This window comes from Grus americana, chromosome 1 (genome assembly GCF_028858705.1).
Source record: "Grus americana isolate bGruAme1 chromosome 1, bGruAme1.mat, whole genome shotgun sequence".
Classification (NCBI taxonomy): domain Eukaryota; kingdom Metazoa; phylum Chordata; class Aves; order Gruiformes; family Gruidae; genus Grus; species Grus americana.
The window spans coordinates 43,920,028-43,937,838 of NC_072852.1; the positions used below are offsets into that span (position 1 = coordinate 43,920,028).

At 40.1% G+C, this 17,811-nt stretch overlaps 1 protein-coding gene across 13 annotated transcripts in view; it reads left to right on the top strand.

Annotated features, from left to right (window-relative positions):
* Window positions 1-17,811, top strand: part of NAV3 (neuron navigator 3) — a 273,105-nt gene that overhangs the window by 205,656 nt on the left and 49,638 nt on the right. For 8 of the 13 annotated variants that reach the window (XM_054831177.1, XM_054831187.1, XM_054831197.1 and 5 more), the window contains 6 exons: window positions 100-238; window positions 3,141-3,417; window positions 5,532-6,237; window positions 7,784-8,272; window positions 14,425-14,466; window positions 16,818-16,978. In XM_054831177.1, coding sequence (XP_054687152.1) covers window positions 100-238; window positions 3,141-3,417; window positions 5,532-6,237; window positions 7,784-8,272; window positions 14,425-14,466; window positions 16,818-16,978 — 1,814 coding nt within the window. The remainder of the gene's footprint in view (window positions 1-99; window positions 239-3,140; window positions 3,418-5,531; window positions 6,238-7,783; window positions 8,273-14,424; window positions 14,467-16,817; window positions 16,979-17,811) is intronic. The other 5 variants (XM_054831243.1, XM_054831269.1, XM_054831251.1 and 2 more) reach the window with 3 other exon arrangements.

The window sequence follows — 17,811 nt, forward strand, 5'->3', positions numbered from 1 at the left end:
AAACCTCTTGAAGAATAAGTAATTGCATCTATTGATTTTGAGATGCTTTCTGCCTATTGACACGCAGTACATAAAGTAGATGTGCTCCTTTCTCTGCAGCTGGGATGACAGCAGCTCAGTTAGTAGTGGCCTCAGCGACACTCTTGACAACCTCAGCACGGATGATTTGAATACCACCTCATCTGTCAGCTCTTATTCCAATATAACTGCCTCTTCAAGGAAGAACACTCATGCCCAGGTGAGTAGCTTTTCATTGCCATTTCTTCCAACAACCCACAAGTGTGCAGGATAACAAAGAAAAAAAGTTTAGTTTCAGTGCCTTTGAAACAAATTAAATATTCATATTTTACAAACTCCTCTATCCCACTTGTATGCAAGAAGCCCATGGACCCCACTGACCCAACCCTGACCCATGGTCTGATGCCTCAGATCCTGCTCCCAGGGCACATCCCACTGCTAAAGGTGCCGGCTGGCGATACCCTGCTCTTCCCGCCCTGGGGGAGCCCTCAGGTAGCAGAGCTTCTCTTCTCCCCAGTTAGGTCCAGGAATGAAAGTGTCCCATGGGCCCACAAGCTGACAATGCATAGTGTCAAAACAGAGTTCTGAGCAGCATACACCCACAAGCTACCTAATAGATATATACATATATATATGTGTGTGTGTGTGCGCGCGCGTGTATATAAAGCTGTTGTGCCAGATATCCTAGTATTTCTTGCCAGCTCCCCTCAAAATTGCAAGTGGTAAAAAAAGACAATACAGAATGCTTGCAGGACTCAGTTCCCCACAAAAAAAGAAAGAAAAACAGAAGAGTTAGTCCCCATAGAAAAGTATTCTCTGCCATGTCATCTCCTGTTTACAGGCAGGGAACTTCAAGATTGAACGCTCAGCATAGGGGAAGAGTTGTTGCCTCCAGTGATTTGATGTCAAGTATTCAGGACACAAGACTGGCACTCCCAATTGCATTTAGACTCCTGAAGGCAGCCAGTGCCTGCAATTCGGAGATCTGTTTTGTAGATGTACATCGTGGCAGACTTTGTCAACAGGAAAAAAACATGTATTTGTCATTTCCTCCAGACAAGGGGGAAATAAAGTTACTTTGGGAATGAAGACTACTTTAATCTGCAGCAGGACAGATTTCAGACCAATGTTGTACTTGTGCAAAGATAACTCGCACAGATGCCAGTGCTCTTCAGCCCTTACCATTGCCTTTCCCACCCCGTCAGGCTCTCCCATGGATGCTAACTGGAGATCAGTTTCTTCCCTTTCACATCACCAGTGAGGGCCAGCTAGTCCTGGCTTGCTTGTTCTACTGCCTTATCATCATCAGGACTGGGAAATCTCAGGCTGACTGTTTAACTATTTGCAGGTTTTTCATTCAAGTGATCTCATGTTCTAGCTGCTCAACCAGATATCATTTGCAATTTGTTCAGTGACAGAGATGTAGCACATGTTCGAATATTGCTTTCCTGCCAGAGTTACTTTATGTTCTGAAGGCTAGGAACAGACCTTTATCAGGTCTGCCTTTACCAGGCAGATGAATCAGAACACACTGTACTCCATGCTAGCCTGCGGTCTCAGCCAGAAGCTGAGATGAGCAGAATATATAAGTATTTTGCCAGCTGTTCTCCAGGTGTAAGACACACTCATGCAACACAGAGATCCCCTTTGGAGTCTTTTTAAGTGATTGGAGAAGTGCAAGCTGGCTATAGCTTGAGGCAGAAATTGCATATTTTGTTGTTGTTTTCTTATTAAAAGAGGATTAATATTGCTTTTCGGATCCCCTAATGGTGAAGAGAGGCTTTTAGAAAGTATTATACTTGTCATTTCTTGGAAATGATGCAGTTTGCTTTAAAAATGTATGGCTATGTGTTTGTAACCATTCATTTATGAGAAAAGTTCTGGGAGCATTACACATGTTGTAACAATAACACTAATGAAAACTCTCTTCTGAAGGACCCTGCAATATTTGTGTAGATGTTTGTTTGGGCTCTTTTCCCATCAATCCTTACCCAAAATCTGTGCTAGCGTCTCCAAAGCACATACAAAATCATGGACGCGCAGGGAGCTTTTGCATTTTGTATGCCTCAAATGACAAATATGTAAACAGCAACTGATTATTCTGTCGGTCATCTAATCGTATTAATCCTACTTATGACAGCAGTGCCTAGGAAACAGCCGCAGAGGGGTCTCTGTGGAGAAGCAGTTGTGGCAACACAGAATAATAAATAGCCCTCCCCTGAATGCGATCCAGTTTGCAGTCCCGCTTGGGCTGCCTGTATGAGGATTGCGCTGTGGTTACATCAGACAAAAGTAACGCACAGTGATACCTGAGAGCAGCTCCACCTTTTGCTGTTAAAGAGGGGCAGAGGTAAGCAGGACTGGTGAGATGATGATGTGCAAATAAGGCTTGAGGCTGAGGGCAGGAGGCTGCAGGAAAACACAGAAGGAAGGGTTACAACAAACACTCTGCACAAAGAACACAAGTCTTGTCAAACACAGAGGATGGGGTCAGTCTCCAACTGTTTAATCTACTTTCATAGCTTCTACGTTGTCTGTCTTGTTGGGCTGCTGCTTGTTGGAAACAACTTGTTGCAGTGGAAACTAACCAGTAGAAAAGCCATCAGCCGTAGCACTGCTAATTTTGCTGAAGATGTTACCCTTTCCCACTGATGGCACAACATACTCAGCGCTGCTGGAGCACTATTCCTAATTCGGTCAGTGGAAGGCTTGGGTACGAAAAGGCATGAAACCAGACAGGTGATTTTAGTAGTATATTTAGGAATTCCTTCATTCAAGATTCTAGTGAAACCGCTCAGCACAGTGAAATTCAGAAGGAGTTGAGGAGTAGGGAGAGTATCAGCACTGATTAGAGTAAACTATGTTTCACTTCGTTATGGTTTATCCATGAAGGAAAGACTTGAAATCTTTTGAAAATAAAAACAAAAGGAAAAATGTCTTCCCAAAATGGGAATGTTTTTTAACTTTTGGGACCAGGTCACTGACTTTTTAGAAGGGGAGTTTCCATGGCCCTTGCTATGAATAAATCAATATGCTTATCCTCCTCCCTGCCCTGTGATTTAAGAAATCAGCAAATACTGAAGATGCTGAGACTGACCATTTCTCATGCAAATCTCTTGTAGCTGAAGACAGACTTGGAGAAGCGCTCGGTTACGGACAGCGAAACTTGGGGCAGCACTGAAGAACTGAAGAAACCAGAGGAAGACTTTGACAGCAGCGTAGACAGCAGTGGGAAGTGGAAAGGCCTTGCCTCGGGGCTGTCTGAAGAGTCGGAGAAGGGGGGGCAGAAAACATCTCTCTCTGTTTCACAGACCGGATCCTGGAGGAGAGGCATGACCGCGCAAGTAGGAGCAACTCAGTCCAGGCACAAAGCAGGAACAAGCGCGCTTAAGACCCCAGGTAGGAAACTTCTGTAGTTCAGATTACAGCACTGAAAATTAAGGCGTTAGACTTCATTTATAAGCAGTAAGAAATCTTTTGTGGGCTAAAAAATATTAATGGATATTATAAGTGTGTGACAGACATGAGGAACTGTAAGTGTATTGGTAGTTCCTCTCATAAATGACTGCAAGCCAAGATTGTAATAATATACTGGCTTGTTCATCTCTCTAACCATCAGTTTGCTTCACTGCATACTAATAATTTATTAATCACACATGAATGTATCCATAACAAAATCTGTGATTGCATTTTGTTTTACTATCATTTGAGTATGTCAACTTCTATTAAGGAATTCTTAAAAGTGTTTTTGGACTCATCTCTGCCTTATCTTTGGTCTCTAGAAAAATCGTACCTTTGATAATGAACATATGCATAGAAATGGCCAAAAATTAGAGATTGAGATAAAAAGATTTATCATTCAAGTGAGGGGACTCAAAATGAGTGTTTCTGAACTAAGCTGAATTGTCACATTCCAGATACTGTGGGTATTCTATAGAACACTGTTAAGAACTAAAAATTGTAAAAAATATCTTTTTACACACTTTCTTCAGTGCTAATTTTGAAAGGCCTCTCGGAAGTAGGAACCACTTCTGCAATGTAGTCTTGAAGCAAAAAATCCAAAGTTGGTGGAAGGCATCATTATTAAGATGATCTAATCTATCATTTTACCAGGGAAATATTGATTCTTTGTAGGACATTTTCTAGACCTTTGTTGTGTCCTGAAAAAATACTGAATGAGCATTCTTTAGCCCCCAGTTGTAAAGGCAGCTAACAAAGATCTCCTCAGAATAAATTTGAATCCTTTGTGAGCCTCTTCTGTTTCTTTGCAATTTGAAACAGCTAAACATTGGTCAGCCTCTGGTCTGTAAGATCCCTGAGGAGCATTGCCATGGTCAGCAGTGACATGGATGGAGAAATGACACCTCTGTAATACCAATTAAAAAAGCAGATATTAAAAGGTTTACCACATGCCAAGCTAAGTTTCCCAGATCTGTTTTGCTGAAGACGTGCAACACAGAACTGAGGCCTTTTTTAAGCATGTACTAGTAGTCTGTGTGCTTTCCATGTAGGAGTCTGATCCGTATCTTGGCGTGTGCATGTGTTTGTGCACTGCATGAAACCATGAGTGGATTTAGTTCTGACTTGCAGGTGTTGCTGTTTATTACAGCTTAGTTCTTTCAGAGAAATTAGGCCACCCACCTCTAAAACTTCCATAATCACTTGAAGAGCAAATTAAAAACTTTGTTATGCTGAATATTTGTTCCTTATTAGGAGCATACAATAGGTGCTTAAAGAGAAATTAAAATAGAAGAGAAATGGCATTTTTTTGTCTGTTTGTAAAATAGGAAGCGGGTGTTTTCTTAGACAATATCTTATTTAAACCTTTCTGAATGTCACAATAACATTATGTAAAAATATATGGTATATAGGTATGTGTCTGTGCGGTACTGAAGACAGCCTCTCAGAAAATCAAAAATCTTGAAAAGATATCAAGGATATGACAAAGGCTATTAACTCACATAATTGATATAGTTATAGATCAAAAATATTCATACCATGATAACATAATCTCTCCCTAGCTAAAACCAGAACAAACTTAGTTATAAGCTAAAAAAATGTAATCAGTGAAAACCAAAGAACTCAATAAGTACCACTAATTTTGGCATACATAATTAATGCCATACTTCTGGAAATGTTAATTACATGTCATGTTTTATTTTCAAATATTATTTCTTACTTATAGAAGTGCTATTAACAGAAAAAATAGCCAAATAAAATTCCTTATAGTTCATTCAGGATAATTTTCTACATCTATGCTCTCCAGCTATATATGAAACTGGAAATTCTCAGGAGAATTTCAAGCTTTTAATACTTAATGCTTATGTGTAATGTATTGTATGTGCTACTGACTGCTGATGGAGGACTGAAGACCAAATTGGTCTGTTTTCTTAGGCCAATGTTTCTAGTTGTGTATTTTTTCACTTTGAAATTGCAACCATATATTGTTAAAATTAGATATTGAGACATGCAGCTTAAACACAAGTTACCTTTTCAAATATACTTTCTTTCAGGAAAAACAGATGATGCAAAAGCTTCAGAAAAAGTGAAAACTCCCCTGAAAGGAGCCTCCATTCAGCGCTCTCCGTCGGATGCAGGAAAAAGCAGTGGCGATGAAGGAAAAAAGCCTCCCTCTGGCATTGGGAGATCAACTGCTACAGGGTCCTTTGGATTCAAGAAGTCTGGGATGGGATCTTCTACCATAATCACCACAAGTGGAGCAACTATCACAAGCGGGTCGGCAACTCTAGGAAAAATGCCTAAATCTTCAGCCATCGGTGGGAAGTCCAACGCGGGGCGGAAAACGAGCTTGGATGGTTCCCAGAACCAGGATGACGGCGTCCTGCATGTGAATTCGAAGACGACTCTGCAGTACCGAAGTTTGCCTCGCCCATCAAAATCCAGCGGCAGCGGGATCCCCGGCAGGGGTGGCCACCGCTCCAGCACCAGCAGCATCGACTCCAATGTCAGCAGCAAGTCTGCAGGTGCTGCTGCCACCAAACTGCGAGAGCCAAGCAAGATTGGCTCCGGGCGGTCCAGCCCTGTCACTATCAACCAGACGGACAAGGAAAAAGAAAAAGTGGCCGTGTCCGATTCTGAGAGCGTCTCGCTGTCCAGTTCCCCCAAATCCAGCCCGACTTCAGCGACTGCCTCTGGTACGCCGGGACTTAGGCAGCCGGGGTCCAAATACCCAGATATCGCCTCACCCACTTTTCGAAGGTTAGTGCTTTTCCTGTGAATTCCTGAAGTTGCAGTATATAAGGCAGGGATTTTCAATGTGTTGAAGCACTGGGCAAAAAGCAAACAAACAGAGAACCAAGTTAAAAAAAAAAAAAAAAAAGGGTAATATTTTTTCACACAACATAATTATTTGTCTAAGGCCTAAAGACCTCGCCAGACCTGAAGTGGCTGTTTCTTGAGCTTAGAGCATTGTAGTTACATTCCCGTAACAACAGTTTGAAGGCTAGAATAAGTTGGACTCGATGATCCTTGTGGGTCCCTTCCAACTCGAGATATTCTATGATTCTAAGTTTGTACTGAATATTACATGAGAAGTTCCCTCTCAATACTCTGATAAACCCCCAAAGGGAAGAAGGACGCTGGGTTCAGGCACATTCTGTTACAGGAACAGGCAACACCAGAGCCTGGTCGGAGAACTGAAGAGCTCTGTAGATAAGTAAAGCATTTGCTTTCACATTGTTGGCAGCTCCAGCTACAAACGTTTCATTATCTTAGCAGATTTTCTACATCTTTCATCACAAACAAAGCTAAATTTCAATTGGAAATGCCCTATTGTAACGTTTCTGGAAGTATAAATCTGGTTGAAATATAAATTGGGATGGAGCAGTTGCACTGTTGGCGAAAAAGCCAATAGTGCCCTCTTGTGCCTAATTTCCAAAACAGCATCTCCAGGCTGCCGGGGAGCTGCAGCTGATTTTTGTGGGCTTGGTAACGTGTAAAATGGATTCTTATGTTATTAGCCATGCTTACTTTATATCACGATAAGTTTTGAAATTATTTCTTATTAATTTATGAGCTGCACTTTAACTGCAGCTTAAAATATTTCCAGTAAGACATTAAGTCATCACATGACTTTTTATTTCAACAGTTTTACAGGATTTGGGTTTGGTTTTTTCCATCATCACTGTAGAATTTTCTTCTATGGAATTGCTGAAGGAAATTATGTGAAATACACCGCTGTCATGACTGCCCTTGGAGACAAACCGAGCCCATCTAGCTCCAGTGCAGTTTATTCTGTCTGAATGGTTACTACATGACCGATGACCGCATGACCATCTGCAAAAGAACGACAAGAGGGAAATTTTACACAAATACTTAGATGTTTATTAAACTATGAAGGATTTTGCAAGTGTATTTTGCAATCATTTTAGCTCATTTGAGAAGCGAGAGGTTTAAAAGCTAATGACTTAGCCATGGGAACGCTTAATTACAGAATTTGGGTGAAAGTGTAATCTGCATATGCACTAATAAGACAAAAATGTGATTATTTTACCTCTCTCTGGGAGGGTCTGCATGTGCAAAGAACACATCTGAACAGGAGTGAACGAGAGCTGTTGTTAATGAAACAAACCCTGATTATTGTGATATGGTTAAGCAAATTTAATTTTGCGATGTGATTGATCAACTAGGTAGGCATGATTTTAGTAGCGGTAATTAAAAATGTGTAGTTTGGCTCTTAGGATGTTACGCCATGAATGTTTAATGTGGCTATCAGTTTCTCTAAAGCTATTTGTTTTACATTTAGGTTGTTTGGTGCCAAGGCAAGTGGTAAAGCTGCCTCTGCACCCAGTACTGAAGGTGTGAAACCCACATCGGCAATGCCCAGCCCTAGTACCACATTGGCACGGCAAGGCAGCCTGGAATCGCCATCCTCGGGCACAGGCAGCATGGGCAGTGCAGGTGGGCAAAGTGGTAGCAGCAGCCCCCTCTTCAGTAAACCTTCGGACTTAAATGCAGATGTTGTAAGCTTAAGTCACTCCTTGGCTTCCAGTCCCGCCTCAGTGCACTCTTTCACATCAGGTGGTCTTGTGTGGGCTGCAAACCTGAGCAGCTCTTCAGCGGGCAGTAAGGACACACCAAGTTACCAGTCCATGACTAGCCTTCACACCAGTTCCGAGTCTATTGACCTTCCTCTTAGCCATCATGGCTCTCTCTCTGGACTGACAACAAGCACTCAGGAAGTTCAGAGCCTGCTCATGAGGACTGGAAGCGTCAGATCTACTCTTTCGGAAAGGTGAGCTTGCCTATAGATACAGTGACCACAAAACCAGTAAGAGGCAAAAGGACAGGAGCCAAAAAAAATAAACCCTCCACCTGTTTTCCTAAAGGGACACTGTTTAATTAGCAGCTTAGTCCTTTATGTAAAAAAGGAAGGAAGGAAGAAAAGAAAGCTGAAAGGCATTGGATGTGCAATCAACTGCCTTTTAAGGTTTTACAAGCACTTTTTCTATCTTGAGAAGTTTTCTGGTTCCCTTATTCTGGAGAACAACCAGAGAAAAGGGGAAAATTGTCTAATTAAAGGCAAATCTAAACAGCCACATAATGATTCCTGCGTGCTGGATCTACCTGCTCCAGCTCCAAAGCTGTATCACTGCCCTCTTGCTAACAGATCTTCTCCAGCAGTGGGACCCCACCGGTTTTCTTCCCGTTAGCTCAAAGTACAGGCAGAGCTGGTGGGCCCCTGCCTTCAGCTGACCAGTCTTGCCTTAAAATGCCCAGTCCTGACAAGTTGCTTCTTACATGGTAATCATTACACAGATCCTTACCCAAATGCACCTTCACTGGCAGGGAGACAGTTTACAAGATGAGACCCTCACTATATGCACAGTCCTGCTGAGTGTCTGGAACAAACAAACAAAAGCAAGAAAGGGTTATCCTCTACTTGCTCTTTTTAACATGCGGATATTTTACCATTTATTTTATATTATAAAGTGGTGCACCTACCCTGGCACACTTGTACCACAATTATTTTATTTTAATTATTTTGTGTGTGTGTGTGTGAAATATTGATTTGACTTTTGCAAGAGAGAAAAAATAAGCTTTGCTAGGCAGTAAGGAATTTTAATTTCCTGTGAAAATTTTCAAGACTTGACAATGAAACTCTTATCTCACATGGGGACTGAAAAGTCAATATTAAATATTTCATTAGCCTTTGGTCCAAAAAAGAAATTATACTGAGTCAGTCAGAAAAATTTTAAATGTTTTAAGGTTAAACTTGATTGTTTAACAACATAATCATACAGAGGAAAAAAGATCTTTTATATACAACATTAAGATTTTTTTTTTCCTTTATAGAAACCCAGAGATTTTTCAATACCAATCCTTTCCATGGAAAGATTTCACTTTCAGTGAATCAGCATTAAAAAAGTACAAACAAAACCAAAACCCTAAACAACTCTTTGCCAAACCTAGATGGAAACTCTCCACACATTTCATTCTCTTATGTTACATTCATAAGTATTACTATATCAGCTAAAATCACACCTCTTACTAATATAATTACAACACTATAAAACATATGTGTGTACCAATATAATGTATGCTAACAACAGTAGTTAAAAATACGCTGATACATGAGTAATTTGTAATTTGCACTGTGCCTTCAATTTTTAAATAGCAATTTACATTGTGTGCCATGAACTGTGTGACAGTATTTCTTAGAAAGTTAATTATTAACATTTAGCTTATAAAAACCTTCAGTAATTAATAGTGCTACATATATGGATGGTGAAGTCAATAGAATGATGTGGAAGAGTATGAATTTACGCCAAAGATCATATTTATACAGAGGATGTTAAACATCACATTTAAAATGTTAATGGCTTGGCATAAGCTCCTGAGCAACCCCCACTACTAATACTTTATGTATTTGTTCAATGACTTAATTTCAGTGGTTCCAAATACTCTGCCTTTGGCAATATTTTTAAGTTTCAGATTTGTCCATATGGGGATATTATGATTAAGTCCAGAGAGAGCCATTTATCATGTTGATCTGGCCTCAAAACAAATGTATATACCTAGAGAAAATGGTGTCATTTCTTGAATTATAGCCCTAATAGGATTTTCGCAGTTTGATTTTTCTGAAACAAAAGCATTGGTTTGCAATGTTAGAGACAGATATGTTTGGCAACAGATAATATGTCCTTTTTCTTTTGTAAACTCAGATTATATTTGAGATGCCTCTGGCAATACTAGTTGTAGCCTGTCATGGCATAAGAAATTATCTGCAAAAAGAGGCTTATTCTTTTTCTTCAGTCACTCTAGAGCTTGCAAAAGACTGAATGAGTAGTCTGTATAGTGAGATATAATAATACAATGTAGAGACAAAATCAGAAATACCGAAGCACAAAATGAGGTACAACAGGCAAGCGACATAAAGTCTATGCAGAGAAAGCCTAGGGAAAACTAAAAGAGAAGAGAGCTAATAATAGATGATACAAATAAGTATGGTTTTGCTTCATTGAAGCATTAACTGCAATTTGATAGCTAAGCATCACTAATGGCAAGCATGCTAAGAGGGAATGAAAAGGTTAAAGATGGCTCCAATTTACTGGTCCCGGTGAACTTTTCACTTCCCTGCCTCAGACACAGTCTGAAATAACGCTGCAGTCATTAGGGCTGAAGAAGAGGTTTCAAAGGGTCTGTGCTGAGAAAGGAATGAGGAGGAGGGCTGGGGTGGAGGATGAGGGGATTATCGGCGAGGCCACCTTGCCTCGGTTCCTGGAAAGATACAGAGGATATTAAACAGCATGGGTTAAATTACAGATAACATAGGATTTATCATTAACAGCCTTTTAAATAAGACTCATTTAATTCATTTGCAGGAAAACAGGCTTTGTGAGTAGAGGAGAGGAATTAGATACAATGAGAAATCCTGAACTTAGTACAGCTTTAAGTGCTGTTTCAGAGTACATTCTCACAAGCAAGAAAATAAAGTAAGGTGCTTGACCAGTTGGTAAGGAGTTATCAAAGACTAGTGATCAATAGTTTACTAGCCTGAAGTAGGCTGAGATTGAAGCCTGAAGAAGCCTGAATTGGAAAGAACCCAGAAAATGAGACCAAAATCTCAGGGTACATCTATGTTTTCTACTCAGTAGAGTAGCCCATGGCTGCCTCCAAAAAAGCAGTCACCTGCCATGGAGACAGAAAGTCTGCAAGGTCTCTGCCACGTGTGCCCACTCATACCTGGCACGTCTCAGTCCTTCCAGGGATGATCAGACATTGCTCACGCCCAGTTTTCAGGCTATCAGATTCTACGAGATTGTAACAACCAGAAAATGGGTTCAGTAAATACTAGCAAAATATTTGCTTTTTCAGCAAAATTTGCATCTCCCTCAGGACTTCTGCTGATTTTTCACTAGCAGTATTTATTTACACAAGTCTACTTCTGTTATTATAGCAGTGTAACTCCCTATGTGGGAGGACACTTGTATTTTAGCTTACAACAATTTAGAGGGATTAAAATAAATCATATAGGTACTTATACTCTAAAATAAAACTGTCTACGGGGGTTAATTGGTGAAATATCACTGCTTTAATTGATAAAATTTTCCAGGTGGACACTTCACCAATAGTTCTTTTGAACCCTTAATTGCTGTTGGGCATTGCAGATTTGTGTCTTTCTTCTGCTTGGTCTGAGTGACACAGCAAGAGATGCATAAAAAATACAGAAATATAGGAATTAACAGTGGTCTCATCAGCAATAATGGCTGCATTTTAAGATTAGCAGAGTGGAAGTAGTTTCTTACATGACTGGCTTGCTTTGGTTTACTTTAAAAGGGTGTTTAGTTTTGAGGGCCATGAAAGTGCAATGAAACCCACTTAAGCTCTTCAAGACTTTCAGTTGTTTTAAATTATCATCATAGTTGATGGTCGTGGTTTTAAGGTGTGAAACAGTGCATCATGTATCAGATTTTTTTATGTGCTTATTGGAACTAATTTATAAGTCTCATACCAGCTTGGCTCAGCCTGTCTTACACCTCCCTAGGAGTTTCTTAGCTTCCAATACTTTCTTTTATTCCCTAACAGCTCTGCAACAGTTAGATATAGCCCAAAGATAAGGCATTACAACTCTTTCCCAAGTTAACCTCAACACCAAGGGCAGGTAGGAAACTGAGAACTGTAAGGCTTCCTGTCATTTACCCCAGAGAACTTGCAGATGGTTTCAGCAGTGCAAAATAAAGAAAAGGGAATGGAGATACGGTGGGCTTGACCTCAGCCTACATATGCATGCGTCTTCCTGCAAGACTGCTTCTGGCAGTTGACATGGCAGAGGAAAACGTCAGGAATATTACAATATTCTCAGCCTCACTTTATATTGGTATTTGTTTTGAGCCAAAGAGACAGATTTCCATGAACGCATTGCTTCTTTCAGGAAAGGGGTGATGTTTTTTCAGATCATCTTTAGAGATCTTTTGAGCAGTGGGGTCAGGCTGGTAATGTCCTAATGGGATCACTGCATGTTACAGTTCAATTCTATTTACCAAAAGTCCAGTTTCTGTAGAAGTAACGTACCCAGCTTCTTGGTGGAGGAATGCTTTCAGATACTAAAAAGATATGGGCAGTTATGGGTCTGAATTAATAGTTACATAGAACCATGGTTAATAGTTTCATGCAATTATCTGAAATCTAGGAGCATCTTTGCAATATTTAGTATTTTAAAAAAGCAAAATGAATATTTGCTACATTCACTTTTATGCAGTTGCAATAATTCCATGCTCGTGTTGAGGAATAGTCACCCCTATTTCATGTCATTCACAAGTTTTTCAGCAAAATCTGATGGTCACTACTAGCCTATTTATCTGACTGACTTATAACTTTTGACTTGTGGATTACTTTAAAGGAGCACTGATTGGCTCCTTTACTTTTAGATAATGTGCTATAGATTATTTTGAAATACATAGAACTTCAAGTTAAAATAATATTAGAAAATGTAGTGTTCATTAGGATGTTTGAAGTATATGCAGAAGAAACTGGCTTTATTATGATCGTGTTTGTTTGTTTGTTTTGAAATTTAGAGGTGCATGAAGCAACATCAAGGCCCCATTCTTCTCTATAAGGACCTCAATGAATCATGTGTTCAAATGTATGTTCTCTTGTTATCAACCATTCCTGGTCCTGTTAGTTATGCTGGGAGCAAATGCTGAAAATGTAGTCCTCTGTCTGATAGAGGACTACCCTCACATGGACCATGATAGCTGGGCCTGTGCTGAAATCCTGCTAAGTTTCTCCTTCCATTTGCCTTCTCCCCATGCAGAACAAGGCCCTGATTACACCAGTAAAATTGCCTATAAAACTTCCTGGTGGTAAGAGTGGTTAACTGCCATTAGACTGAGCCGTAATGGTAATGGATTGTTAACGCCAACAGTATTTTCACTGTCTTTACCCATTTGGATCAAGGTTACGTGGCAGTGGGGCCTCCAGCCCCCCTGGCACAATAGAAAATGACCTTTAAGAGTGGCATGAGAGTTTTGTTGGGTAGGAAGAGTCCTAAGGTACTCTTGTTCTCAGAGGTGTGATTATGATATGTAATACAGAAACTTCTAAAGCCATTTTGCAATTTAATCCATATGGCAACACTAAATTATGTTCTTAAGGGAAAAAAAAAAAAAACCATTTCAACACTTACTTGATGATAACTAGATCAAATTCAACCCACACTAGTCGGGCATCAATCTACCAAGCCTTTATGAATAAATGCCCAAATGACACTTGATTTGAAGAAAGGCTAGTGGGTGCCCTAGAAGTGATCGCTAGAAGTGATGGAGTTTGAATTAGGAAATGTCCAGCCATAGATCTCCAGCGATCAGTTGCTCTGCCACCGTGTGTGCCTGAATATGGAACAACGTTGTTCTGGTCCCCTTTTCATTGTCCCCACCATCACCTTACTATATGAGCCCCACAGCAGCAGAAAGACAAGGGTCTGCATATTTAGCACGTATTTCTACTAGCAGAGCTGTCATTTGGCTTCTGGCAAGCCATGCTGTCTCGTAGCAGGTGCCACAACCTTCATTTCTTTCGGAAATCTATTGGCATATCATAGGCAACTGTGAAAAATAAAGATTCATACTGTGACCATATGATTCTCGCACAGATTGCAGGGTGAAGCTGTAGGAAGGTTAGAAATTGTAAGGAAGGACTTCTTTCTGACTTGGACAGTCTCCAAATTACTATTGACCCAGCCCAGAGCATGTCTAGATGAAAAATGAATGTGCAGCAGTCCATGTCCTATTGTCCCTTCCAATGAGTTAGACATTTATCATGAAAGATATATTAAAAAGCATTAAATGACCTTCTGTTATGCACACATATCTAGACCTTTAAAATCTGTAATTCTGAACAGTCCTGTTTACTGTATGTCCTTAGGGATTTTTTTTGTTTTAACAGCATGCAGCTTGACAGAAATACACTACCCAAAAAGGGATTAAGGTATATATTTTTTTGAGCATGACTGCTGATTCTCTGTTTTCCTATAATCTTTTCTACACTGTCTTTCCTTTTCTTTCTCCTTTTGTTGAACCTGTTTACAACAGAGTTCTTGGTATTTAGATTCAAACCACAAAATATAGATTTTAACAATGGATTTTTTCTTTCCAAGTCTGCCTAGTGAATAAATTTCCTTTCAAGATACATCATGGAAACTGATTACTATTAACAATAGTTTCCTTATGCAATGAATCTTAAAAGGCATTGAATCCTGGAGAGCTAAAAGAGACAGAACAAGATACTTTTGCAATTCAGTGGGACTAATTGTTGAAAACATTATTGAGAAAAACAAGGTTTTAGAGGTGGATCCGAACTTGAACTCTAAATGCACACACTTGTGCAATTTGAATTGAAGATCTAGTAAAGGGTAAGACTAGAAAATGCTTATTTTAATATCCAAGGTTTGTAAGTATAAAGTGAGCCCTGCTCCAGCTAGTCTTCTTGATCCCTATCAAGCAATACTCAGAGTCCAACTTTGCTACTAATTCCCCACTAATTAGAGCTATCTTCATCACAGAAACCAGAAGGCACCCACCCTCTTCTCCGCTCTATGGTTAAAAGAGGGGATCATTAGGTAACTTGTCTGGTCTCATCAGGCATGGTAGCCTATCTCCCTAATCTGGGAAGGAGATTTGGCAAGCAACGGTATATGTGCATGCACACAGACACTCTGCAGCCTTCCAGTATCTGAAATTACACAGTTAAATCTCTTGAGTTATTGATAAATAATAATTTATGAAATTTTAAGATAGTGCTAAAGTGTTGTCACTAGAAAGCCCCTTCTGCTCTTCTGCACTATCTCTTCCTTAAAAAGAATCTAATCAAATTTTCTGTTATCCCAAAACAATCACTTTGGATTGGGAGAGAATGGAAAAGGTGGAGGACATGAAAGAGGCATAAAGGGGACCCTGCAAGGGTGCAATGGGATGACTGAGGTTTGTGGCTGTACAACTGTAATGGTGGCTGAAAGCTGAAAGTGAAATGGAGTGGGAAAACAGCTTATAGGCGTATAAGCCTGATCAGTTATCCCAGAAAGACTGTAATTTTGATTTAATGTACAGAGATCCCAGTCCAAGACCAGATCCTGAATTCTCATTTTGCCATCTTTCTGATTTGATAACCACTGGGTAACTCTGCTCTACCACATTTATAGGCAAAGATCATAGCTGTCTTTTTGAAAGGAGAAAGGAAGTAAATATTTAATCAGGACAAGATGTTTTAATGCCATAAAATATTGTTCAAAACCCCAAGCACAACACGAGAACTTACACATCCATTTAATCTGCTTTCTAAGCAGAAATTCATGTGCCTTGCAAGCCTGAAACCAGAGTATTAAAAGCCCTTTTGGCTCTGCTGTTTGGGGAGCACTGATGGCTCATGACAGTGGTGAAGAAGGTGCTCATTTCTCAGCAGGAGATTGTGCTGAATGAAGCAGGCTATTGCAGACCTTGCTGAAAACAATCTCTTGGTTAAGACCCACACTGCCTGGACATTTTAATGTTTAAGCACTGCCAGAATTGCCCTTCTTCCAGCTCAGCCTCTTTCAGCTGGGCCAGTGAGTTACCAGTTCTCCCTCTTAGCCAGTGTGTCAAGTTGCACTTGTTTTATTGGTTTGCCATAGGAAGCAGTTGATGAATGATTTGATTGCCAGACTTCTTCCTTCCAGAGAACTTGTTTCTGCTAATTGTGGATTTTTCCTGTCCCTTTCCCTCCCCCCAGTTTGGGGCAGGACATAATTCCAAGTAGCATTCAGAGCGACAGACCGTGCGTATGACCATGAGTAGCTGTCATTACCAATGCAAACTGCTTTTTCAGAGTTGTTGATCTGTTTCACTCCTGTCATCTAACCAATTGCCCACGTGATCTGTGGCAGATGTCATTTTGTAAGCAGCTACTCACATTTCTTGGCTTCTAGTCTGTCCATTCCCCATCCTAGCCACACAGCTTCTGAGCTTTTGCATCAACCTGTACACTTCCTATAGCTTTGAAGTCCTTTCCTGTCAGCTCAGCTGTCTGTCTTCTATGATTTATCATCATATCTCTTCAAAAGAAGGGAATGCTGTTTTGGGGAGGGGGATGAAGAGGGTAGGGGTTTCAAGTCTTGTACTTTTTCTGTCGTAATAAGATGGTAAATTTTACCTTGTTAAGATCCCTGGTGATAATCACTTGACTAGACTTGATACTTTCCAAGGGTTTTGTTCTGTCTAACTGGTGAAGGGTATTTATCTGACATCTGTTTCTTTCCAAACCGTCAACTTGTCGTTGTTTTGAGCGTGTCAGCTGTGGTTTTTCAGATATACTCCATCATCCCGGCAGACGAGTCAGGAGGAAGGCAAGGAATGGCTACGCTCCCATTCAACTGGAGGCCTGCAAGACACTGGCAGTCAGTCCCCACTTGTTTCTCCTTCAGCTATGTCTTCATCTGCAACTGGAAAATATCACTTTTCCAACCTGGGTAAATGCCGTTTCCCTTCACTGTTTCTTCCACTCTAGAATCATAAAATTCAACCATTCATATTTCTTAGTTTGCCAAACTAGATAATTTATTTTAACATCTCCATCACCATTAGTGGTGCCTCACTAATGAAGGGAAACTTATGGTGTTTTCATTGGAGTAGGCCAAGGTATCTCCTATTTTGCATATAGAAAAAAAACCCCACAGATTCTCTATGATTTGCCCAAGGAGAAGAATTCACAGCAGTAGGATTCTTTCTAATGAATGTAGTGAATGTCAGCCCAGACACTAAACATTTGGGTTTTTCCTATATACAGGTTTGCTTTGAGATAGGCCTTTCCAATGCATTTCAGCGGCTGGACCTGACTATAAGTGCACTGGGCCCAATCCAAATCCCAGCCTTGTATGCAATATAATATTTTGGGATGCGAGTCACATTTCAGATTTATTTGATTACAGGTCAAGATGTAGATTTAGTTCTTCTGGATTTTGTTTCAATTTAATCCAACACAAATTTAGTTTTGTAAATAATTTTGTTTTTTCTTTAATGCTTAGTAGAAAAGCTTTTATTTGCACCACTCTGGACACATATGTAGGTTCACAATGAGCTTTTTAGGCCCTTACTGTGGAATTAGCAGCAACCTTTGAAGCATTCACACTTCCGTCACTCTGTCACAGCTTATGGCATCTGTAGGTTACAATCACTCAAAAGAAATTTGATCAGACATACAAATGTTGGTCTTTATTACATATGGGAAAAGAAGTTGAACAAAGCCACTTTTAAAAATGAAATTGGATCCTGGCTCAGCAAGCCACTGCTTTGGATTTCCTCC